Genomic DNA, 26,129 nt, shown 5'->3' on the forward strand with positions numbered 1-26,129 from the left:
AACCTCCAAACAAGGTTGATCCAACAGGTCAAAATGAAGAGCTTGATGAGAGGAACAACTTTCATACTTGGAGCTAAGACCGAATCAGCCTAGATCAAGCTAGAACAAGTTCGAAAAATCTCAGCCGTTGGATTTCAACTCGTGATTCCGGCCACCAAACTTCGAATCGGCTTCAAGGTGGATATGGTTTTGATCTAGAGGAGGAGAGCTCCAAAACTTGATAAGTTTCAAGCCTATCCACCGCCGGAATCAAAGTTCTGATCGGGGCAGCGCTACTTTGATTCACGAGCTTCGATCTGTCATTTCCAGCGAGAACCAGAGGAAACCAGACTGACAGGGAAGACGGCGAGGCCGCGGCGACCAAGTTTAGGCCAGTGGAGTGGCTGAAAGTCACCGGACGGTGAAGAAAAAGTAGGGTCGGAACGCCAGGTTCGATCGAGTCTCACGCAATTAGAGAGAAAATATATTTGGAAAAAATTAGATTTTCTAACCAATAAGAAAATTTTGATTTTAATCTCTGAAAAATCAGTATTTATAGAAAATTTCCAAAATTGGTAAGTTTTCCGCTGACCATAACTTTTTCATACAAACTCTGATTTCCGCGTTCCACAACTCGTATCGACGCACTCTACGACTTTCGTAAAGAAAGTTTTCAGAGAAACTCAACGAATAAAAAGTCAACCTTTTGACTCCTCGAAAAATAGTAATTATTTGTCTGAAATACTTCCACATCATCCTCGAACTACGTACTCGTCCTAACAACCATTGAATACATTCCGAAAAAATCCTCAAAAAATAATCACTACTTTTTGGGGTATCACAATCCACTTACTCCGGTAGAACGAAGACACCATGAAGTGCCTCAATGATAGGATGAAAACCCTGTAAGACTCATTGCCGACAAATGCAAAGGCTTTAATCTCCTAAATCACATCACACACTAGCGAACGACCAAATTTCCAAAACCTCCAATCCTTGAGGCATCCCTACTCAGTTGGATCTTCCATCCCAGGTCAGCTCTCTCGCCAATCACAAGAAGCAAGTTCTAGCAAGATGATATCACTGTGAATCGTAAAACAAGGTCGATGTTGGATGATTGCGAGTAAGCAATGAGATGCGGAGAGGAAGGCTCCACTCGAGGCCGACATTGTACGCCATTTTTATGACTCAAAGCCACTACTTTCTTTAGTTTAGGGTTGATTAATATAGGTATAGACTTTTCAATTGATTTTGTTCACTTAATTAAGGCATCTTCGACACTCTTAGTCAAAATCATTACCATTTCAAAATTTGACACATCTAGTGTCATTACTATTCATTCAGATTTTGCATCTCCAATCCCTATTAGTCAAAAGCCATAGGGCATTTCAGAATTTTAATCATTTTAAACAAGGGAAAAAAATGCAAACAGTACCTGACCTTTGGCTTTGGCCCATTAATAATTTTGGTATCTTAACTTCAAAAAATATTACCTTAGTACCTGAAGTTCGGGCCCCGACCCAACATTAGTACCTGAAACACTGTTTGCTGTTACGGCGTTTGCTAGGTGGCAAACTTTGAGGGGTATTATCGTCCCTTCACTCAATCTCTTCTTCTTCCTCACTCTTTCTTCGTCTTCTTCTTCTTCTTCCTCCCAACTCTCCCATTATCTTCTCCAGACCATTGCCAAAAGAATGAAACCTAGAATTGGGAGTTTTGGGAAAAATTAACTTCATTTCTTTTATGCCTGAATAATGGCCTCGTTTAAGTAAATAAATTATTTGGAATAGCTAGCAAACAAAACAGATAGTTGGACCACAAGGAAGACCAAAATATCTCTAGCTAACAATTTGTTGTTAATCTCTAGCTAACAATTTGTTGTTGGACTAACACAACATGCCAGAATGCAAAAGAAATAGAGGCAATGCAATTATGCTCATTGGATCTCATTGCTGCAAGCTCAGAAGCATCTGAAAGATCACAAATTTCCTCTCTCTCTCTCTCTCTCTCTCTCCCTTGTGTGCTTTATTTTGATACGATATTACAACGAAGCTGGCAAATCTATGTGTGCTTAATTTTGATACGATATTACAGCGAAGCTGGCAAATCTATTGTGAATATACATGAACATCATGATGATTACCATCTACAAGAGCTAGCTATCCCTCTTTCGATATGTCAGGAAGCCGATTTTATATATAACATTGAACAGCGCTTTCGTCTCGTCCATCGCCGACCCTCCAAAAAACCCAAACCAGAGAGAAACACTCGCCCAGCCACCAAACACCAGAATTTCAAAACATACCACAATCCCAGAATCAAAACTAGTTAAACGAACCTTAAAGTCTCAATCTTTGTTTCTTCTTCTTCTTCCTCGTTTAGTTTCACGTGCTGGGTCTGTTTCACATATGTAATGCATAAGAAGAAATCAGAAGCTCAAATCAGAAAACAAAGCACCAGCCTCTCTTCCGATTTCAACCCCATAATCTCTGCCCCACCTTCCTCCCACCCTGCATCTCTCGCTTCAATCTCCCACCAATTCTCCCATTTCGCTCACTACCCATCTCTAAATGACGCCCTGATTCCTTAGACCATAACCTACAAGTGGCCCCTTCTGACCCAAACTCACTCCTCTCTAGTCAAATCCCCGACCCTTTACAAACTCCAACCCACCCCTCAAATCCCACCTCTCTTTTCCCCCCTGCCTCGCCGCCAAGTTCGCCTTCTTCCGCCTCCTCCGCCGCGTCAACCGCCTCCGCCGCCTCTTCTTACTCCTCTCTCTCCCCTTCTTCTACTTTCACGTCTCTCACCCAAGTGAAATTCTATTTTGCTGGAAAATGGTGAGATGGGTGCCCAGAGCAAATTTCCGGATGCCCTGATTAGATTTGGACCAGAGAGTGGAGGAAAAAAAAAACAAATAACATTAAAGACTCAAATTACCCATTTACCCTTTAATATATGTTAGTTTACTAACGTTGTAACGGCCAACAGTGTTTCAGGTACTAATGTTGGGTCGGGACTCGAACTTCAGCTATCAAAGTAGTATTTTTTGAAGTTGAGATACCAAAGTTACTAATGGGCCAAAGATCATGTACTGTTTGCATTTTTTTTCCCTTTAAACAATCATTTAACCACAATATGAAATTATACATCATATATAATTATTGTATATATATATATTGTCATAATAAAATATTTTTCTGATTTTTCAGAAAATTTTCTTTTACTTTTTCATGTTGTTTTTCATTTAAAAATCTGTTACTTTATTATTAGCCATTGAATTTAATCCATCACATTTTTCTATCTATAACATTAGAAGTTAAGTAATTATATATTTACTCTTTTGTTTTCTGTACCAATTAATCTGGGCCATACATTTTGAATTGAATCAATGTAGAGTGAATCTCAGCCCTCCATTGTGTACCTGCCATCTAGGGCCCACCACGTGTCTCACTGAGCCAATATGGCTTTCATCCTCCGTTTGTTAGTCAAAATGACTCGAGTTATGACTCAAGAATCATTTTGACTCTATAATCTTTGGGTTTTTTTGAGTAACTATAATTCTTTAGATTGGAGCAGCTGAAAAATAGTTAGGGTAGCCATTTTGGCTTTTGACTAAAAGGTTGGAGTTGCCCTTATGACTAGGATTTGAGAGGAGAGACATTTTTTTGGTCGCTTTTCTATTTTTTTTTCATTAAATAAGGGATCTTGTGGAAAATGGAAAATATCACAAATGGTCACTCAACTTTTACTTGTTCGACACTTTGGTCACTCACTTTTTAAATATATCATTTTGGTCACTTAATTTTAACTCTGTTATTCACTTTAGTCATTCAGTTAATTTTTTATCAAAAAAAAACTTTATTTGCCACAATATCAATGATATGTTCATCCAACCAATCATGAAAAATTGTGAAGTTTGAATTGGAATGACTGGGAGAAGTGACTAAAGTGAGACAAAATGTCCATTCGGTGACTAAAGGGATTGACCAAAGTGTTGAATGAGTCATAATTGATTGACCATTTGTAAAATTCTCCCTGTGAAAAATTGGTTCTGACTTTTCTTTTTTAAATGACTAGGCTAAAATAAGAATCTGGAACTCAAAAAGCCAAGGAAGTGTTGATAAATATCAAATTTAGTGAAAGCATTATGTAAAAAGATAGAAATAAAAATTAAATTTAAAAATTAAATAGGTGAAAGAATTCCTAAGATCATCAAATTAACATGATCAGCTCAAGCTAAAACATATGTACATTTTGTTAGTAGAGATAATAACCCATGTCAGTTTACCACGTGTATCTCCACCAGATTGAGTTGAGATCAATCCCACTGCTAAGGTCTAGGTTCTAGGATCAGTGGATTAGTGTCAAAGATTATGATATATTATGTGACAACATCATATTTGCTCACCTAAGGGACAATTTTAAGGGATTGTGAGGGACAAATGCATCTCAACCATATGTATTAAATATAAAAGCAGAAATCATAACAACTTAAAAATGTACATTTATTTTCAGCCATCAGATTCACCTGTCCCTTACAAACTGTGCACTAATATTCACTTGTCCTTTAAAAACTGTCCCTTAAGTGAGTAGGCCTTGTGACCACATTGTTATTTTCTGAATTCGATAAGTGTGAATATGAGCTACTTATGATATCCTTTTCTGTAATAACTCATGGATCTGATGTACCTTATACAATTTTATTGGCTATCACCAACTTTGTAGATTGTACAGGATATAAGGTTTATCAAAATATATAGTAATATCTCATTTCAGTTGGAAAATGCATTAAGATGTTATAGTTCATACAAATGTTTTTTTCTTTCTTTTCTAGAATGATGAATGATGGCCTGGGCTCTAACTTGGGCTGATGGGCTCTTTTTTGGAGGCCTTCAAGGAGGGTGTCTTACCACCCTCATTTATCACTTAATGATGAGCGTGTGTCTAGCCTGAGATGTAGACCTTCTTGGGTATTTGGATCGGTTTATGGTTCAGGACTAATCAATTTTTGGATCATGGCTGCTACGGGAGTTGGTAATTATCTTGAATAAGATTGATGTTTTTATATAGCGGCTTATGAATAAGAAGGTGCTCCTATTTGTTTGCTAAGAAGTGACTTTCTGTTGGTACCGCAGTTGCGCGCCTGACAAATGGGGATGCTAGTAAATTTTAACTCTCTAGATTTGCAAGAGTCTCGTTCCCCTAGTCAGCTACTGACCAGGAATTATTTGGTCAGTCACTGTCCGATTGAAATTGGACGGCTGAAAGAACTGATCCCAGATTTCATCACTTATCTGTTAGCCATTCAATTTCAATCAGACGGTGACTGACCAAATGATCTATGGTCAGTAGCTGACCAGGGGATCATGATTAAGATTTGAAATGACTCCATCCAAACTTAATTTCATTAAAAACAAAAACAAAAAACGGTTGCGCCAGGCTTCTTGCTATACGGAAGAAGCACTACTCAAAAGAACTTTGCAACACTAGTGTAGTTGCGTACTTTGCAGTATGCACTAATATTCAACAGTAAATTTGTCCCAGCGATTTGAATGCCTAGCCCTTGCCAAACGGTTGCGCCAGGCTCCTTGTATGGAAGAAGCTGCTGAATTTTCCCACTGTTCTAAATTTGCTTGTTCGAGCTCCCTGATAAAATGCCACCAGAATTTACAGACTATACTCTTCAAGTCGCTAGCCCTTAGAGCAAATGCTTCGACTTTTTCTTGGGACACAACAGTTCTAGTCGAGATGGGTAAGTCGGTAAAGGAGGGACATTTGAATGCCCAGTTCAATAGCTCTTCTCCATAAAAATCGCCTCGCCTTAACCACTTATTGGTTGAGGAACCACAGTTTGTTCCTCCACCATTGACGTTGTTGGTTGTGTAGCTCCATCCGAGTCCTTGCGTGATGAAGAGCATCATACCAAGTGGTTTCCCTTTTTCAACAATGTAGTTGTCTTCAGTGTAAATGACTGGCTTCAGATGCTCACATATTTCTTTCAACATTTCTTCATTCAAATTTGCAAGCATTGACACCTACGGATTAATATCAATTAGATACCTTAATTGATTAAGTAATCATATGTACCAGCTAGGATGTGATGAAGGGCTCTGATGCATAAATCTTCCTGCAGCTGATACCATTTAATTCATTTGATAGAGAAAAAGAAAATGCTTACTTTCTTTAGTGAAGCCAAGCAGAGAAGGCGGATGAGGCTTCTTTTGAATTTTATGGGAAGAATAGAAATGATATTCCGCACATTAATGTCTTTGTTTTCTTCAAGTTTGTCTATGTTTTCAATGATCACCGTCTTTAGAGTCTTTTTCTTTTTGGTCATTGTCTTCAGATCCTTGGAGTCCTTGGTCATTGTCTTCAACTCAGAGAGATCATTCTTAGATAACCACAAATCTATATCCGGTTTCATCAAATGCTTCTTTTCGTTCAATTTAAGGTGATATGACCTTGCTCTTGACTCCTACATATCATTCCATAACAAATAATTAGCTCACAATATATAGCTGAGTTCATAGAATTATGTAAACTCTAAATCATATAGATAGGTTGCTACAGATCTGAGTATGTACGTATCATCCATTTTCATGGAAAAAGTCTCTTGATCAAAATTGCATGCTACGTAGCTAATAATTAAGTATATGGGTAGTTTAGTTTCCAGTGCTTAGTAATTAAATGATGTATCCATCTTAATCATGTACGTACGTGAGGATATTAGCTAGGTCAATGCGCATTAGAGTCAAAATAAAACTTGAACACATAATCTCATATGAAGTTTGATCCCGACACCAACGTACCTGCACTCTTGCATTGAGATATACTAAAAATAGCGCCATGCCACTAATAGATATCACAACCGAGAAGAAGATTTCCAAGATATGCATGCTGGTCAAGAGGTTTGAACCAAAAGAACTGAGAAAATGAAACAAAAGCTCGTATCAATAGATTGCATTGCTGCTAAACAGAAGCAGTTAATGAAGAGGAAAGAGGGAACATTTACAGATTTTTTGTATCATTAGAACAAAATTATTCTAATAATGTTAAATTTAGACCATCGATAAAAAAAGTCTTTAGCTATACGTGCGAACCTCAGGTTCCGTAGAGCCCACCAAAAAGATAGCGAGATTTTTTTGGGAAGATTGGATGGACCTGTCGCATGAGATTGAAGAGCATAGAGATATATTCCAAAGTCAAAAACTTTTGGATCTGCATCTTTTGTAGGGCATAATTCTTGCAAACGCGAGTTAATGGTCTGGTTTTTCGACGTTGTATCATAGTTGTATGTATATCCAATGTATGGACACTGCAAATCTTGTATTGATTTACATTGATGTCTTCTAATTTCTTCACAATGCAGCTTCCAACAATCTATTTGTCTTTGTACAGCAAGACGATACCACAACGCTCCATATAGCTGAAGGACCAATGAGGAAGTTGAATAGGCATATTCTTAAGAATACTAGTACGTATAAAAAAGAAAATAATAATCACATTTTTTTTTTCTTTAGAGAAAGGGAGATTTGAAGTCGTTATGAAACTTACATGAGAAGCAAGGATGAAAGGAAGAAAATCCAACAAAGGCTTAAGCCATCTTCCAGTTGCAGTCTTTTTTATAGGAAGCCACCTTTGGGATCCATAGATGAGAAAGATGCGTAGTGTATATTGAAAAGGGGTGATAATAATAATAACATAAATTGGATCAAAGTATACACTCATCAAAGCGAGTCCTACGAGTCCCTGTAAACATTGTGCAATCAGTTAAGCCAAAAGTTAAATCTGAGTATGGTTTAACAATTGAATCCCCAAATGATGGAGAACAAGAACCGGATCCTTTTTTTAAATTTTTTAAATTTTTTTTTATGTGGGCAAAACTATGTTTATTTTTTCTTAGTTTAATCTATGCCAACTTTAATCGAAAAATGTTCTCTTACCTCTGGAATGGGAAGAGAAACCAAAATGCGAGGTAGGATGGATAACGGAAGCAAGTACCGTTTTTTTATTACTTCTTTCAAAGCAAGTACTGTCTGCTGATCATTTCTAGCCTTCCAGCATGCCCCAAATTTTTTACCTTGACGTTTCTTACAAATACCACAGAAGAAAATGATAATGTCAATTATATAGAAGACATCAACAGCTGTTCGTAAACCAATATATGTCCAGACCAATGTCCAGTCGTAATGGAAGCACATACGGTGCTCCCAAATGACATGGATATAACAGAACAAAGGATCAATGAAGACCGCAAATGCACAGACAATGATGAAGAATGTATTCCATCTATGCGTTGCCTTATCATGCATTTTAAGAATTTCCTCTACTGCTGGCCCTTTCGCACTTCTGCTTTTATGTCCTCTATCTTCTTCCTCCAGAATGATCCCATCTAGATTTCTGAACAAGACAACGTACACCAAACGTACCATCTTTTAAAAATTGATTAATTAAATTTACAGTTTTGTTAAAAAGAAAAAAAGAAAAAAAAAAGCAATAATAAGAGAATTAAGGGGACATGAACTGAGACCTAGTCAACTGTTATATCAGTACGACTAGCAAAATCATCTTATCCTTAACGAAACTAACCGTAAGTTAATTGACACATTTTCGATACGGTTGCTCATATTTCAGGACTTTTGAAGATACAATATTGATCGTCTAGAGTTTGAACCGTTAACACACCTGCAAATTAATGGTGATTGAACTGAAAGTTGAAGAATTATCAAATTCATCCAATATAGAATAACCAGCTAGCTAGACACTTTAGATATTCTTTAGTTAACAGAAAGATTAACGCAAAATATTTTTTAACTGCATGCATTAGTTAAAGGACGCTTACAGGGTAGACTGGACCAGATAGAAGTGATCGAGGAGGGATTCTGTGAAAGAGAAGAGCATATGCAGAGACTGTTTGATGAAGCAAATTCCTTTTCGAATAAGAACTGAATTCAATTTCCCGTATCCATTGCCCATTATAATTAACTAACCAATATATGCTCATTTTATATTGTCTGCCAAGGATCGAAAAAACAAAAAGGAGATACGTAAACAGTGGGTTAATTATGGGTCTACGCTTTAATTTTCCAAGTCTTTCTGTTTTTCTAATAATTAAATATTGATCCGAAGTATCATGGAGGTTTCGCAAGTCGATCTCAGCTAGCCAGGAAGATCAACGTACGCAGAAAACAAAAAACAAATACAATCTAGAACGTCATGTGGGGTTAATATTGTTCCAAATTGCTATTTTCCCCACAAAAACAAACATGCTTGCCAATAGGTAGGGAACACAGTGCGTCAACTTCTATAATAAAGATGATCGAGGTCTGGTCTGTTTATCAGTATAAGTGATCCGAGTAGTAAACTATGATCTTTCTTCGTTGCGGTGAGGGAAAGGAAAAAAAAAAAAAAAAAAAGGTCGCACGCCAGTTGCTTTCTTGGGTTGTTGCCATACATAGTTTGCTTTCCTTTTTTTAATCTAGGTTTACTGAAAGTTTTCTACGTTTTCAGGTTTTTCTTTTACTTTGTGAACTGTTATTTTTTATTTACTGAGCTGGATTTGCTTATGAAGTTGATTGTCACCCATTCAATGGCTCTCAGATCGTGCAAAAGTGTTTATTTTTTGCCAAAAGTGCATAAGGGTATACCACACGAGTCTTTCCAAGTTTTGTACGACCACCAAAAACTTGAAGAAAAAAACCCTAAAGTCCACTTATACATTAACAACAAAATTAGTCTCACCCCACCACTCCAGCAGCATACATTAGCCAAGTTCTTGAGAATAATGGGTGAATTACTGGTCTTCAAGCTCTTAATTCTTCCTTCTTCGATCTTTCTTTCTTATAAATTTGGTCACCATCGCTAGCTCATCAAAAGAATAAAGAAACATTGCATGGGCATCTCTACCATCAATCGTTTTTTTCTTGTTGGCTGGTTGCTAGTTGACTCAATCGGATCTAAAAAGTTGGGATAAATAATTAAAGGATTAGGATTAACGTCCAAATGGCAATGTCCTATTAAAGACAACATATTGAATATAATTTCTTTTCTGTTGTCCAATGTTTTCAAAGTAGTACGTACAATTAGATAAAATGATTTGCTCAGCAATTTCTACTCTAATTGCTGGAGCTCGATTAACAAGTTCATACGTGCTGTACGCCCAGAAGATACGTTGCTGAATGTGGTTCAGTATTTTTTACTTGTTCTAAGCAGAAGATATTTCAGTCCTACCCAGTGGCGGATCCAGAAGTAAATGTCAGGTAAGGCAAGATTCAACTAAATTAGTACGATATTAAAAAAATATATATTAAATTACAAATTTAGTACGAGACGGTAATTGTCCACGGCGCGATTTCATATTTTGAAAACGCTGCATTATAGCATCATTACCAATGCTATTGAATATATCTTTCTCAATGTAAACAAGCAAACTATCATTCATCCATTGATCTCCCATTCTATTACGAAGTGGATTCTTCACAATGTTCATAGCTGAGAATACTCTTTCCACTGAAGCTGTTGCAACCGGTAGAACTAAAGCCAAAGTTAGAAGCTTGTAGACTGATGCATGTGTTTTGTGCTTTCCTGTCTCCACCAATTTTTTAGCAAGACTACCAATTCCTTTCAATTGAGAAAATTCATTGTTGAATCGCATTTCATTAGCATAAATATCAAGCTTGTCTTCAAGTGATAAGACATCTCTTTCAGAAAAATCTCTTGGATAGAATTTGGCAAGACGGAGTAACTTTTGCTTATCAAAAGCGGAGAATAAATTATCTGGACTTAAACTTGCAACACAAAAAAGAAGCTCAGAGTTTACCTCATTAAAACGATCATTCAAGTCTGAAAGTTGTCTATCAATCACAGTATAAAAGACCTCTACTCGATATAAATCACAATAAAATACAATATAAATGTCTATCAATCACAATAAATACATATAAATGGACCTTACTTGTTCTAATTTGATGAATATCAGTAGCATAAAAGGATTGTAAACTAGAAGATGAAGAACTGACCTTCAAGAATCAAGATCATCAATCCAAGATTGAATTGCAGAACGGCAGAGAGTCGAAGTCGGACTATCGAAGACTGGAAGAATTGAGTTTGGTTGTTTCACTTGTTTGGGGATTCTCGATAGAACAAAAAGAATGAGAAATCCTGAAATGAGAAATGGGGTCGTCTGGAAATGGCAAAAAGAAGGAGAAATGGGAAATGGGGTAGTCTGGAAATGACAAAAAGAATCAGAAATGTGGGAAATGGGGTCATCTGGGAATGGCAAAAAGCATGGCAAGCTTCAGCCTTTACATATATACAATTATATATGAATGATAGTGGATTAGAGGCATAGTGCTTTGTGAAACAATATCAATTATCTATATATATATATTATACCTCAACATATATATTAAACGTGAGTTTGCCCCCACTCATTGCCTATGTGCGTCCCCCCTTCAGCCAATATTTATATATATTAAGCTAAACAAAAAAAATCCAGCCTAGGCAAGTGCCTAAGCTCGCCTATACGTGGATCCGCCCCTGGTCCTACCTAATCCCATTGGAGTACAAATAATATAAAGCAAAAACTAAATTCAATTTCCACGCGACATCAACATAACTTGGCAACTAAGGGACTACTTATATTTTCCATGCTACAATTAAACCACATCAATGACATACGCCTCGTGCAAAAGTGAGCTGGGATTTGGATTAGCAGGCGATTCGGGGTATAATACATCATAAGCTTTTAGAAGTGGCTTCGGTTCATACCTTGTTCTCTATTCATTTTTGAATTTAGTAATTCACGTAAGCAGCAAATTATATGTCTTTGTATCGTTTAGAATGTTAGATTCAGAGCTTGCTTAATTATTACTTTAGTTGCTTTGGGAGCAGCGGTGGATCTTCTCTCGCGACTTGTGATCAGTGGGGAAATATCCCAGTTCGACATGAGACATGAAATTATATTCTCATGATTCACTTAATTAGTAGTTCCATGCATTTAGTATCGTTTTCATCCAACATGCACGTTTTAGTCGTGTATATAATAATTCATTCAACCATGCCATGCTATATGTCACTACTAGCAAAATAACAATACACACGGATTTACTGTAGTTAAAAGCCACAGAAATCCGTGTGAAATAGAAATACTAACAGAAATCCGTGTGAAATAAGCATAATCGGGCCCACAATAATTTATACAATAACAATATCAACGGAAATCCGTGTGCATAAACAACAGTCACAGATATCTGTGTACAAACTAAAACATTTTCACATGGATATCTGTGTGAAAATCAATTCACACTGATTTCTGTACGTATTATAAATTAGTTTATTTCGAAATAATTAATTTTTTTTTTATGTGAATTATGGAGGGACGGATTTCCGTTACAATAAGCATTTGATACAGATATCTGTGTGAAAAGAACATAATTGAGCCCTACAGTGATTTATACAATAACAATATCGACGGAAATCCGTGTGAATAAACAATAGTAACAGATGTCTGTGTAAATGATAAAATATTTTACACGGATATCTGTGTGCAGATCAATTCACACTGATTTCTGTGTGAAAATCCGAAATTAGTTTATTTCGGGATCATTAATTTTGTTTGTTATGTGAATTACGGAGGGACAGATTTCCGTTATAATAAGTATTTGATACAGATTTCTGTGTGCAATGAGTAATACACACGGATTTCCGTGTGAAAATGTTGACACAGATATCCGTGTGAAAAGAACAATGAGCTACAAAATTCCGTGTGAAAAAGGAGACTACACACAGAAATCCGTGTGAATAAACAACAGTAACTGATGTCTGTGTAAAAACTAAAACCTATTCACACTGATATCCGTGTGAAAAGAACAATTAGCGACAGAATTCCGTGTGAAAAAGTATATGTGTATATAAAGTTAACCACTTATTTGATATTGAAAGAACGGCAGATTGAGTTAATTTTTTTACACCGTACCTATTAATACGCTATAAATAGATGAGTAATGTCAAATTTATCAATTTTTTATTTTTATTTTTTGGATTGCACAAAATTCTTATATGTCTACTAATGTGGTATAACTAGTTTATTAGTTATAATGAAAAGTATACCTTCCATAAGCAACAATGCGTAGGAAATAGACTTTATCAAAATCGACCGTAGGATGTTATCATGATAAGAATAAATGGTTGTGTTCAAAATTTTAGCTATTTTCGTTGTCGTTTGGGTTTCGATCTAGCAGGTCAACCCTAAATTTTAAAGACTACATAAAACTAATATGCTCATAACTGCTCACTCGTAACTTATTTTTTTGATCTGTAAACTCTCATGCTCTCATGGGTAGAAGCTATATCAACTAATGTAAAAATTTCTGAAATTTTATCTCCTCAAGGGTCGGCTCCCCTTAGGGAAGTAGTAGCGTTTAAAGAGTTGACCGATTTTTGGTACAGACATCTGTGTGAAATAAGTAACACACACGGATATCTGTGTGAAATGTTAACACGGAAATCCGTGTGAAAAGAACCATTCGCTACAGAATTCTGTGTGAAAAACTCTATTAGCTACAGAATTCCGTTACAACAAGTGTTTAATACAGAATTATCTGTGAAATGAGCAACACACGAATATCTGTGTGAAATGTAGACACGGATATCTGTGTGAAAAGAAAAATTAGCTACTAAATTCCGTGTGAAAAAAATATAATAGAGACAGAATTCAGTGTAAACAATAATTAACATGACAGTTATATATTAGCGAGATAAATACACACGAAAATCAGTGGTAAATATATATGTATCTCACACGGATTTTCGTGGTAAATTTTTTCCCGCTCACTTTTTTGGAACAAATTCAATTTCCCTTCCGTAGTAGTATTACACACGGATTTCCGTGGATTTCTTAAGTACATACACACGGATATCCGTAGCAAAGGTAAATGTATTTCACACGGATTGACGTGGAAATTCCGCTTATACCCAGCAAATTGCAATTGAATGACAATTATTTAGTTTCAAAAAACAAGGGCGGGCCAATCAATTTATTCCCGCTCAATATTTGGATATTCCCACGGATTACTGTGGGTGCTGTTGTAAATATTTAAATAACAATAGATGATAGCTATTAGGTTACCGAGGTAAATTCACACGGATATCTGTAGTAAATGCAAATGTATTTCACACGGATTTCCGTGTGAAATACTATAAACACACAGATTTCCGTGCATAATGCTGCTTAAAACCAGAAAATTTTCCACAAAATAACAACACACACGGATTTACTGTACTTAAAAGCCACAGAAATCCGTGTGAAATATAAATACTAACAGAAATCCGTGTGAAATACTAACAGATATGTAGCTCACACGGATTTTCATGGTAAATTTTTTTCCCGCTCATTTTTTTGGAATAAATTCAATTTTCCTCCCCTAGTAGTACTACACACGGATTTCTGTGGATTACTGAGCCATACACACGGATATCAGTAGCAAGGGTAAATGTATTTCACACGGATATCCGTGGAAATTCCGCTTATAACCAGCAAATTGATCCAAATCTGAAGCATATCGATCCCTATTTCTCTCTCTCCTCTCCCCGAGCTGAAAACAGAGCATGGAGTCTCCGGCTCCGTTCTCCCTCCTCCGGCCACCGTTTGACGCCAAACCACATCCTACAGCTTCGTATCTTCCTTGTGCAGCTGCCTGTGGTAGCCTTGAGCGGCGGCACGGCCTGTATCGGCGGCGGTAACCACGTTTCCATTTTCGGCCGTTTTGGTTCAAACCGAGATTTCTCCTATCTCCGGCCACCAAAACTCGAGTTCTTTAGTTTGTTGAACTAGTATCAAGGAGTAGAACACGCAGAAAGAAGGACCGGACCCGAAGCAACCGTTTTTACGTTGAACGGAGCAGCTATCGGAAACTGCAGTTTTTCCGGCCAAACCGGACTGTTTTGGTAATTTTCGATCACTTGTACTCATTTTCTGACTTCGTGCTAGTTATAAATGTTTCTCAAAATGATGAAACGAAGCGGAGCAGCCCGGCCCCAACACCATTGGAGGTGGTCGGCGGCGGCTCTGCCCTTAACTCCGGCGACCTTTTTCGGCCAGTTCCGGGGGTCCCAAGAGCAGTTTCTGCTCATTTTTAGATTCTACATGTCGATACGATCATTTTGATATATAGCATGTGAATTTTGGATATCGTATGATTTAGTTGTGAATTTTACAATTTCGATCGATTTTGATAGTTCGATTTGTGATATGTGAAGATCGGACCATCCGTTAGACTTGTAATTTTGATATGATGATCGTAGGACTGTCACAAATGTGGGTCTTGCAGAAACTACCTACCTATATTGATTTTCAATTTGCTTGAGACGTGTTACTCTATGACATTGTCTTGGTTGCCATTAGTCGAATACCGGTAATCGAAGACAAAGTTCGGTTATGTCAAGCTCTCATCCAAACTTTTCACATTTCACTTGGAATGTTGCAGCTTGGGCAGACAATGAAATTAGTAGTACTTGCATTGTTGATGATCATGTACTAATTTTTATTCTAATTAGCATTGGTATGAAATGTAAAAAAATATCTTGCTATGAATGTAAAGTTTGAATATTTTCGATTGAGTTGTGGATTTGTTCATTTTATTGTAAATATTTGTAATATATTTAAATTGTAGAAAAATAAAAGTTTTTTTTTTTTTGAATAAAAAATAAAAGTATTATTATGTTTAGGTTGCAAATTAATTAGCAGAAATTTTTTTTTTTAACATGCTGTTACTTTTACACACAGAAATCAGTGAGAGTTAGGGTAAAAGGATTTGACACAGAAATCCGTGTGAGATAGGTATGTATTTGACACAGAAATCCGTGTGAGATTGGTACGTATTTGGTACAGAAATCCGTGTGAAATAGAGTTGTTCACAAGGATACATTCCATTACGGTGATCTATATTTACGGAAAGATAGTGGGGCCCACTTCTAATATTCACACGGACAAAATAATCCGTGTGAGATAAGTATGTATTTGACACAGAAATCCGTGTGAGATTGGTACGTATTTGGTACAGAAATTCGTGTGAAATAGAGTTGTTCACACGGATGCATTCCATTACGGTGATCTATATTTACGGAAAGATAGTGGGGCCCACTTCTAATATTCACACGGACAAAATAATCCGTGTGAGATAGGTATGTATTTGACACAGAAATCCGTGTGAGATAGGTACGTATTTGGCACAGAAATCCGTGTGAAATAGAGTTGTTCACACGGATTGCAGCTAATTCCGGTAATTTATATTTGTGGAATTATAGTGGGGCCCACGTAAGTATTTCACACGGACAAAATAATCCGTGTGAGATGAGTATTACCCCCCCTCCAAACCACACGGTAACTCAATCTGTGCGTGTACCGTGGGTAAAAGCTATCACACACTGAAATCCGTGTGAGAAAATCTTATTACCCACAGATTTTAATCTGTGGGTAATTATTGTTTTGCTAGTAGTGTGTGGTTGCTGAACTAAGGTACCATTTATACATTTATGGCATGGCAATAGTTTAACATAAGGTATTGGAGTAAATTAAAGCAAAAAGAGTATCTCATTACCGAATTATATAGGTTAGCTGGCAATATGTCGAAAAACAAAGTGTTATTTGAATGTAATAGCAGAAAAGTAGATCATATTTGTGACTGTAAAGTCAAAGTTATTCAACGGTGGAAATTAACCCATACTAGCTACCATTCATCAATGAAAATTAGAAATTGATACTTGTGCTTTGCAAGTGCATGTAGATGAGAAGGAGTTGTATAAAGAAATAAAAGGAGAAATTGCGGGTAGTTATTTGAACAGACACATAATAAGGATGATTTTTATATAGCATATAATCCTAACACAGTTCGTAACGCTCACACTCGGGTGTGAGTACTTTGCAAGTAGATTATTATCAAGTCCTATACTAATAATCTTGAACTTACAAATTTTTTTTTTAAGTAGAAACAAAACAACTGATAATATTACAATAAATAATGTATAATAATCAGTTTGTCAGTCGAACTCATAACTTCTTCCACTTATATGTATTTATACCACTAGACCAAATGATACTGAGCGAACTTACCTTGTTTCACCAAAGGCTTTTCGGGCATAATCCAAGCTTTCGAAGGTGTCCCCATTTCGGAGAAACTCAAGAGTCTGATGCAACTAATAAAATTAATAAAAAGCTAAACATCATCTCCATAATAGAGAGTCTGCTAGATGGCTAGCTATATTTAGCTAGAAAAACCTGCATAGCTAAAGAAAAAGTTATATTTCTCTCATATTTTTGTTCACATGTCAGTTTACAATTTGATAAAATATAGTATATTATTTACAAATAGCTACCATTGCTAGAGCAACATTGTTAAATTAATAACTATATTTCACAACTTTAGCTAAATTTAACTAAAAAATAATTTCTACTGTTGGAGATGTTAAGTGGCTCTCTATTTTAACTTTTAGCTATCTCGCTTATAAGTAAAGATAGCGAGATAAAGTTCTCTATTATTTTTATAAATTTAAAACATTCATTTTAAGTTATTCTATGTAATTTATAAATGCATTTAAACTATTTTTTTTTCATTTAATAATATAAATTCAAAAGTAATTAAAGTAGAGAGAACTAATGCGGATATATTTTAAAGGTGACTAGTCAAAATGACTTTTTAGTTATTTTGGCTAAAATTTTAACTATAAAATGAGTAGTGTTGCTAAATATGCAAGACAGTTTCTACTTTTCAAAAAAGTAAATATCCATTAAAAGATATTCACAGCACCGACATGCATTTGCATTAATAGAAATAGATGATTGGATAACATTTGTTTTTTTTAGAGTAAAAGTTAACCACTTTATTGATAATAATAATAAGAAATATTACAACTTAAAGATGTAGAAACTACATTGAAATATAAAATAACAATAACAATATTAGATGCAACAAAGTATAGGAAATAAAACCTAATAAGAAGATTAAGTGATGCACTTAAGCATTTGATGAAGCACCAGACAGAATCCGGGCTATGTAAAACGGTACTAATAGTATGGTTGACCATACTTCCATGCAAAGATATACGTCGAATAGAGGGTAACCTTCTATCAAGGTAACCGGCGGTAATGTGACTGACCTTGCCTACTCCACGCAAAATAATACGTCGAATAGAGAGCGATCTTCTACCTGAGTAGCAGAAAAACCCATTCCAAAATGCCAAAAAATATTGAACCGATAAACAATCTCCTGGATCCCAAATGCGAACCCTAACAGCATTGGGCTCATACACCAATTGCAAATCCCCAAGAAGGAAGGCCCAACCAAAAACCCTACTTGAGCAATCCAACAAAGAAGAGGCCCAGGCCCACATAATACTCTTTTGGGCACCCAAGATCTCTCTGGGCACCTCGACCATCCCTAACGTCGATCCCGTCTGTTGCTTCGCCTCCCTTGGCCGGAGAAAGATCATCTCGGTTCCACCAAGAAGACGCCACCTGCCGCCCCCAATGTCACCGATCGGATCGCAGAGCCAGCCTAGACCCCTGACCCTGCTTCGCTCATCTTCTATTGCCTGATCACCACCTCGATCTAGGATGCAGCGAAGACAGGTGACAGCTGCCGCTCCAGCGCACTGGAGAACTGGGTTGAAATATAGCTCACTCGTCTACCCCGCCACCAAACCAAAACCGGACGACGCTGATTTCAGACACGCCCGGATTGGTAGAAGACGCCGGACTCTAGGTGCCAACCCTATCCAGCAAAGCAGCGTAGCCTTTGCGTGTCCCCACTGAACAGAGGTAGGGTTAGAGTGGATTGGAGAAGATGAAGTTACCACAGACCAAGATGCAAACCCCGGCCTGATACAGGGCACGACAGACGTCGTACGAGAAATAGCCGAAACCGAAGACGATACCAGAATAGTTCTCCATTGAGAGTGGAGAAAGATACAGAGAGGCCGAGGACGGCGCTCTCCCAACCCTAGTAGAGCAAGCCGTCTAGGTATTTTCATTATATGTGAGAGAGTCATGATGAAAAAGTTGATGACTGGATAACATTAAATACATTTTGTTGTTAATTTCTTTTTTTCAAGAGAAAAATTCAGTCACCGTCTCCAAACTATGCTGCCAAGGCCAATTTGATACCCGAACTCTCAAAAGTATCAATGTGATACCCAAACATGTATTTTGACATCAACGTGATACTTCCGTCAAAAATCCCTAACGGGGCCGTTTATTTGCTTACGTGGCAAGTACGTGGGTCCCCAAAAAAATGTAAAATGACCAATTTACCCTTTTTTAATTCATTTTTTTTCCTTTTCATTTCTTTTTGTTCTTTCTCTTCTTCTTCTTCTTCTAGGATTTTCCTCTAGCCAAACCGCCGCAACTTCTGCCGTAAGCTCCGCCACCACATTTCCTTACTTACCTGAAATCGTCATCAGCCACCAGCCACCCACCCCAATTTAATGATTTTAATCATCAATAGTACAATACAAGCCAATACAATTCAATAGCTCGATCAATCTAATCACGGTGAAATTGCTAAGCAACGGCAGCGCCCAACCAACGAACCGGTAAACCAAGCTCCCAAGCATAACATGGTTCTGTCTTCCATTTGAAGTTATAGGAATTGAACAAACCACAGCACAAAGAGCACCGTATGCCACCGCAGCCTCTTGCCTCACCCCATAACCTTTGCAATTCAATTTCCAGACAAACAACATAAACAAAAATAAATGTGACCACACCCAATCACAATCACAAACCCAATAACCATAACATCAACCATCCTCAATATCACACACCCAGAAAAAAAAATCTAATCTTTACCCAAGCCGTCGATGAACGCACGGCCACTGCCACCATCAAGGCTGCTTCTGTTCGAGATGAAAGGAAAACAAAAATAAAAAATACAAATCCCAACCCGCCCAATAAAGAAGCCAGTTCTGTTGTGCAGTTTCATCTTTCCTCTCAATTGCCTTGCATGTACAGTATACTGGTACAACAATCCCCACAGAACAACTGTACCAAAGAAAGCCTCAACATCAATCAGAAGCCAATCCATAATATAACCACTTCTGAAGTTCAACATTGATGGAAGGAACATTAATCAGGTCTCACCACGTTATTCGAATAACAATGTTAGAACCAAGAGGACAGAGCAGCAGCCAAAGACTGACCTGCACCCAATTCTCCCAATCATCAATTTGACCATAACTATCATATAGGAAATCCTCTCCAACATCACATGCAACAATGATGCCAATGGTGAAAAAAAATCACTAAATCAGCACTATAATTTCAAATTCCACAATAATCACCGGTCCTAGAAACCAAAAATTCTAGTTCCGTAAAAAAAAAAATTTAGAAAAACAAATTCAAGAATCAAGCAAATTGAAACGAGATTGAAATGAGGTCCAGAAAGGTAAACAAAATCGAAGGAGGAAAATAATACAAATCTTTGAAAATGGATTGAGGAGGAGGGGAGGAGGTCCTTGAGGGAGGTGTAGGACTCGGAGCTCTTGAGGGAGAGAAGCTCCAGGTCGAGCTGCGGCAGCCGATGGCGCGGCGTCACGGCGCCGTTTGGGGTTGGGAAGCTGCATCTATGGCGGGGCTTACTGGTGGGAGTGGTGGAGGAGGATAAGGAGGAGAAGAGGTGCTTGAGCTTGGTGGGGACGACGACGAAGGTGGAGATGGAGTTGCAAACCGGTCTCCCGGTTGGTTGCACCGGACATCAGAGCCTCCTCCTTATCGCCGACACCGGCGACGATCCCTGCTGCTCCGACTGTTCTTCATAAGTCACAAACGCTTTCGATTAAAAAAAAAATTTCTCCATTTCGGCTGCTCTTTGTAAACCCACAAATCCATTCCCAGAAAAATAACCAATTGTGATAGAAAGGAAAGAGGATCAGATTGGCAAAGGAAGAGAGAGACCAATTGTGATAGAAAGGAGAGAGGATCAGATTGGCAAAGGAAGAGAGAGAGAGAGAGAGAGATCGATCTCATTTTTTTCTTTTCTTTAAAAATTTTTTTTTTAATAATTAATTAGTTGAGAAAGACAATTTTACCCTTGCCACATCAGCAAACAGACGGAGCCGTTATGGATTTTGGACGGAAGTATCACGTTGATATCAAAATAGGTCTTTGGGTATCACATTGATACTTTTGAGAATTCGGATATCAAATTGGCCTTAGTAGCATAATTTGAGGATGGTGACTGAATTTTTCTCTTTTTTCAATTAACAACAAATACTAAAAGTCGAGATTACTTTACACGGCCGGTGCATGGTTTAACTAATTTTCTCCGTTCTACCCCTCGTTTCCCCCAAAATGACGGTATCTCCAATTCGCCGAGAAAGCAAATCGGAAAAGAATCCAATTACAAACGATCAGAAAGACGTGGCAGAAAACGAAAAGGACGAAACTTGGGGCAAGAAGTCTATACCCTCTTCCAATTTCAACCCACCAGAGATCCAGGTGGAGATGATGAACCAGCATTCCGGCCCGGCTTTCGGGTTACGGACTCGGGTAATCCAAATTAGCTCTTTCTGTCAATAGTTTTCAGCTTCAATATTGAATTGGGTCCTCAACTTGAACATTATTTGTTATTGGGTTTTTTCTGGGTTTCGTCTCTAACTGAACCTTGTTTTGATTTGGGTTTGGACCGTTGGATTCTGGGAATTGATTCTGGAATTTGAACAGGGAATGTGCGAAAGAAAACACCTATCACTTTTTTGTCGTCAGTCTGATATCAGACAAATGTGATGCAGTGGATTATAGACGCCATGTCGTTTGGGACCAAAACTGATTCAATCCAATTTCCACAAGCTGTGGAGAAGAATAACTGAATAAGTACTTCAACTTGGAGACCTCCGTCACAGAAACCAAGGTAAGGACCAGAGGGAGTGAAGAAATGGGGGATTTGTACGCTTTGGATTTCGATGGAGTTATCTGTGATAGCTGCGGAGAGAGCTCCGTCTCTGCTGTGAAGGTAGTGTTTGTGTTTATGTTGTTCCAAAGTTTGAAGCTTTTTTACTTCAAAAATGTTTAGTTTGATCCAATGGTAATGTAGGCTGCTAAAGTGAGATGGCCAGCTCTGTTCAAGGGTGTTGATTCGGCTTTAGAGAATTGGGTTGTTGATCAAATGCACGTAGTAAGTTCTCCATATGCTTAAGTACACGAAACCATTTATATATATGTTAGGAATTGAGTGATTGATAGTGAAGAATGAATGATGAATTAGGTGAGACCTGTGGTGGAAACTGGGTATGAGAATCTATTACTTGTGAGGTTACTTCTGGAGATGAAAATTCCTTCTATAAGGAAGTCATCAGTTGCAGAAGGGCTCACAGTGGAAGGAATATTGGAGAAGTGGTCAGCATTGAAGCCTGTGATTATGGAGGAATGGGGTGAGGAAAGGGATCCTCTTGTAAATCTGTTCGGAAAGGTCAGGGATGAGTGGATGGACCAGGACTTGAATACTTGGATTGGTGCAAATAGGTACCCAATTTCAATATTTTGCAAAGCGGTCGTGTATATATATGAGTGTGTGATGTGTTTGCTAGAGATTGCATGGTCAAAATCTGAAGCAAAAGATAATAGCATTCGTGTTGGTTGTATGATTTCAAATTTTTGGCTTAATGGATTCTTGTCTAGCATAGTTTTACTCTATTCTCAGAGTTGCTGCTAGAGCCCTGTGCATAACCGAGTAGGAGACAGTTTGCTTGCAGATTATATCCAGGTGTATCTGATGCTCTAAGATTTGCAAGCTCGACAATATATATAGTCACCACAAAGCAGGTATGAACTCGAGGCAAGCACTTAATTTTAGATCATTTGTTTTTTTGTGGACTCTCAAGTCTTTATTCACAGATTTTATATTAAACCAGCAGTTAGCGGACTTTCTGGTACAGTACACAGTTTGCCTTTATCATCTTCCCATCCCCTTATTTTCTGTTCTTATACATATTGCAGAGCCGATTTGCTGACGCTTTACTGCGAGAACTTGCAGGAGTTACAATACCACCTGAAAGAATATTTGGTCTTGGATCTGGGTATGGTTTTAATTTGATATTAGTCTGTTATTGGTATTTTGGCACTTAGCCTGTGGTATACTTTCTGTAGCGTGAAACTTTACTGTCTCTAGTATGTGTATATGTAATATGAAACTCCTCTTCCAGTCCTAAGGTAGAAGTATTGAAGATGCTTCAGAAGAAACCAGAACATCAAGGGCTGAAACTGCAGTACGTAATTTTCTGCTAAATATTTAACATAATTGAGCATGTTGTAATATGATTGTGACTGTGATAGAGTATTTTGAGACCTGACATTCTGCCTTCTATGCGGTGAATGCTTATTACTATAACCTAGTACACCTTTGAATGAGATCAATAATATTGAACTTTGGTCAGCTTTGTGGAAGATAGACTGGCAACCCTAAAGAATGTTATCAAAGAACCTGAATTGGATGGTTGGAGCTTGTATCTAGGTACACTTACTTTCTACCCTGAGTATTATCACACATTTACTCTGTCACTTCTCTGTCATCAATTCTTGTTTATGCTTTATTCGCCTTTGATAGCTGATTCTGGTTTAATTGTATTAGGGGATTGGGGGTACAATACAGAGGAAGAGAGAGACGAAGCAGCTAGAATCTCTAGGATTCAGATTCTTCAGCTCTCTGACTTCAGCACAAAGTTGAAGTAGCCTCTGTTCTTACCATTGTTGTTCCCTATTCAGTTGTGAATGTGCTAATTCATGTAAACGGCAAAATACAATCTCTTCATATAATGTACATTTTCATTGATAGATTCAGAGATTTTCATGTATTTCCTGCAGAAATTTTTGCACGGAAGAATCTTAACTTTTGCAAATAAAAGGGCACAAGCATTACTGAAGTTGTTGTGGAATTTTATTTTAGTTGTGACTGGTAGATGGTCTTTGATTGATTCAAGTTTACTCCTCTTGCTTAGTGGAAGATAATCATTTTTTTTTTAATTCCCTCAACCTACACTGTCTATGTCCTTCAAAAGCTGAGCAGAAAATTAACCTAAATTCGATACTACCAATCAGAGATGCATGTGTTTAACCTAAATTCGATACTACCAATCAGAGATGCATGTGTTTAATCTGGCAATAGTCGATAGTCCAATTAGTATTTGGATCAGAAGAAACGTCAATCTGATCCACTGAGAAGTCTACCAAAAAATTACCATGAAAAGTTCATTGTGGCCCTGGTATATAGAAAATGGTATGTATATGACCTACCTACTCATGTCATGAACAGCTCTTGTTCGTTTAGCCAGTTCCGAAATCAGCAACCTTAACACTAATCTTGTACCCCAGAATTGTATGCATTTGCTATAAGTTACATAAGGGGCCATTCCATTGCATTTCATAAAATTTACTAATACAAAACTACAATTCCTCTTTCACTTGCCTATTGCTCTCTGTTGAACCATCATTCTCGATTCCCTTTCTCTCATTCTGGAGCTTCTCAACGATTTGGTCTAAAGGAGGATCTCCAGGTCTTCGAAAAACTTGATCCCCAATCTTTATCTCGTAGGCCTCTGGTTGGCTCAACACGAACTCCTTCAACTAGTGAATAGGGAAAGACAAAAGTAAGAGAACATATTGCAAGAACAAAACAGAGCAGAAGCTAATGATCAGTAATGATCAGGTCATCAACTCAGGCAGAGGGGAGAGGGGATTAGAAATATCATACCTCTGTCATGTCTTGGCCTCTTTCCATGGTGACCATGATCGTGCTCATATCAACACCCATGAACCGTACCCCAATAGATCCAGTTCTCAGAACTTTACTCCATTTCATAGCAATCTCAGCCACCATATCCTAAGAGTGGAAAAGAAACTTGCATAAAATTTACCATTCATTTGAAGTAATATCAAAACCTCCTTCATTTCCATAGCAATCAATCCTCAATGGTTCCAAATGGAAAACAAGTATACAACAACGCCATAATTCCTATTACCTAGAAATCCATTAGATCAACCATAAACCATGCTTATCTCATTGCAACAGGAATCAATTAGTACCGAAACAAGAACTAAAAACATAAAAGATACAACAATGTCCAATCCAAGGGTTCCAATCCACAGATTCATTAATACACATTTGAATCAAATTCATGCTCAAATAGCTCATTTCACACACCCAATTATCCATTAAGGTTTCTCAAGTATGAAATATTCGATCAAAAACAAAACCAGAAAAACCCAATAACAACCAACAGCAAAGACAGAGACCCAATTCACATTAAAGCTGAAAAGAGTAAGATCGGGATTACCCGAGTCCGTTTGACGCCGAGTCGGAGCTTGATGAACCCGAAAACCGGCCCGGAATGCCGCTTCATCATCTCGGCCTGGATCTCCGATAACTCCATCTTCGACATGTCGTTCGGCGGCAGATCAAAATGTTGTGTGGATTTCTTGCCCCATTCTTTCCAAGTGTCGTCCTCTTCGTCGTCTACGACGTCGTCGAGGTCGTCGGTGATGTGGACTCGCCGCTTTCCTCCCTCGGCGAACCGGACATACCCGCCATTTGGGAAAAAGATGAGGGGTAGAATAAAGAAAACAAGAACGGTGACGAGGAAGGGAAAGGGTGCTCTGGGGTTTGGCATGCTTTCTGTGAAAGTGTTGAGAGAGGAGCATTTGGGGTGTATTTATAATTGAGATATTTCCCATTTGCCCCAGTACAAGCGAAAGTTGTCCGGTTACACAACTCTTTGCTGTGAAAAGACATCGATGTCCTTATATTTTTGAGGAATTCCTTGCTTGTCTCAAGCTGAATGTTATTTTGGTTTTTTCTTGCCTCTTGCCTCTTGGATGGCTGCTTCGTTTCTTCTTGCCAGTTGCTGAGAAAACTATGTTGAGCTGTTCATCTTGATCTTTTTGCTTGAGAAATGAACTTCTTGAAAAGTGTAAAGCTATATCTTCATGCTTGAATCTTATCTTCTATTGATGCAGTGAGATGATCGTCAAGCTTCCATCATGTTTTCAATGTTGTGGAGTTCTTCATCATCGAGATTATCCCAATAATCAGCATCACTTTCTCTCACTTGTTGGCTCTCCTGCTCTTCTTTATACAATAAATCATACACTTCTTTAGTGCTTG

The 26,129-nt window shown here is 37.7% G+C and overlaps 3 protein-coding genes across 4 annotated transcripts; 1 reads left to right on the top strand and 2 right to left on the bottom strand.

Moving 5' to 3' along the window:
• Window positions 1-5,498: 5,498 nt before the first annotated feature.
• Window positions 5,499-8,414, bottom strand: LOC112182654. Its single transcript, XM_040507180.1, has 4 exons — window positions 7,926-8,414; window positions 7,537-7,731; window positions 6,161-6,457; window positions 5,499-6,017 (listed from the first exon to the last, which is right to left on the bottom strand). Exons 1-4 carry the CDS (start codon window positions 8,412-8,414, stop codon window positions 5,499-5,501), a joined length of 1,500 nt encoding a protein of 499 aa, XP_040363114.1.
• Window positions 8,415-21,278: 12,864 nt separating this feature from the next.
• Window positions 21,279-23,904, top strand: LOC112182581. Of its 2 annotated transcripts, none has more exons than XM_024321087.2 (9): window positions 21,279-21,523; window positions 21,698-21,986; window positions 22,068-22,148; window positions 22,239-22,495; window positions 22,726-22,795; window positions 22,970-23,049; window positions 23,176-23,238; window positions 23,407-23,483; window positions 23,601-23,904. In XM_024321087.2, the coding sequence occupies exons 2-9, from the start codon at window positions 21,909-21,911 to the stop codon at window positions 23,699-23,701; spliced, it is 807 nt and encodes a 268-aa protein (XP_024176855.1). In that variant the 5' UTR covers window positions 21,279-21,523; window positions 21,698-21,908; the 3' UTR covers window positions 23,702-23,904. The 2 variants fall into 2 exon arrangements, with proteins under 2 accessions (XP_024176855.1, XP_040368128.1); XM_040512194.1 differs by having other exon boundaries at window positions 21,766-21,986.
• A 299-nt stretch (window positions 23,905-24,203) lies between these two features.
• On the bottom strand, window positions 24,204-25,659 carry LOC112182584. Its single transcript, XM_024321088.2, has 3 exons — window positions 25,303-25,659; window positions 24,720-24,848; window positions 24,204-24,592 (listed from the first exon to the last, which is right to left on the bottom strand). Exons 1-3 carry the CDS (start codon window positions 25,633-25,635, stop codon window positions 24,413-24,415), a joined length of 642 nt encoding a protein of 213 aa, XP_024176856.1. The 5' UTR covers window positions 25,636-25,659; the 3' UTR covers window positions 24,204-24,412.
• Window positions 25,660-26,129: the final 470 nt, after the last annotated feature.

This window comes from Rosa chinensis, chromosome 1 (assembly GCF_002994745.2).
Source record: "Rosa chinensis cultivar Old Blush chromosome 1, RchiOBHm-V2, whole genome shotgun sequence".
Lineage (NCBI taxonomy): Eukaryota > Viridiplantae > Streptophyta > Magnoliopsida > Rosales > Rosaceae > Rosa > Rosa chinensis.

Excerpts from the sequence above, each read along its gene's own strand:
- LOC112182654 (XM_040507180.1), bottom strand. The coding sequence starts at position 8,414 with ATGGTACGTTTGGTGTACGTTGTCTTGTTCAGAAATCTAGATGGGATC. Across the intron at positions 7,732-7,925 it reads TTTCTCTTCCCATTCCAGAG|GGACTCGTAGGACTCGCTTT; the intron begins GTAAGAGAACAT and ends CAATGTTTACAG. Across the intron at positions 6,018-6,160 it reads GCTTGGCTTCACTAAAGAAA|GTGTCAATGCTTGCAAATTT; the intron begins GTAAGCATTTTC and ends ATTAATCCGTAG.
- LOC112182581 (XM_024321087.2), top strand. The coding sequence starts at position 21,909 with ATGGGGGATTTGTACGCTTTGGATTTCGATGGAGTTATCTGTGATAGC. Across the intron at positions 22,796-22,969 it reads ATATAGTCACCACAAAGCAG|AGCCGATTTGCTGACGCTTT; the intron begins GTATGAACTCGA and ends TACATATTGCAG. Across the intron at positions 23,050-23,175 it reads ATATTTGGTCTTGGATCTGG|TCCTAAGGTAGAAGTATTGA; the intron begins GTATGGTTTTAA and ends CTCCTCTTCCAG.
- LOC112182584 (XM_024321088.2), bottom strand. The coding sequence starts at position 25,635 with ATGCCAAACCCCAGAGCACCCTTTCCCTTCCTCGTCACCGTTCTTGTT. Across the intron at positions 24,849-25,302 it reads TCGGCGTCAAACGGACTCGG|GATATGGTGGCTGAGATTGC; the intron begins GTAATCCCGATC and ends TTCCACTCTTAG. Across the intron at positions 24,593-24,719 it reads GAGGCCAAGACATGACAGAG|TTGAAGGAGTTCGTGTTGAG; the intron begins GTATGATATTTC and ends CCTATTCACTAG.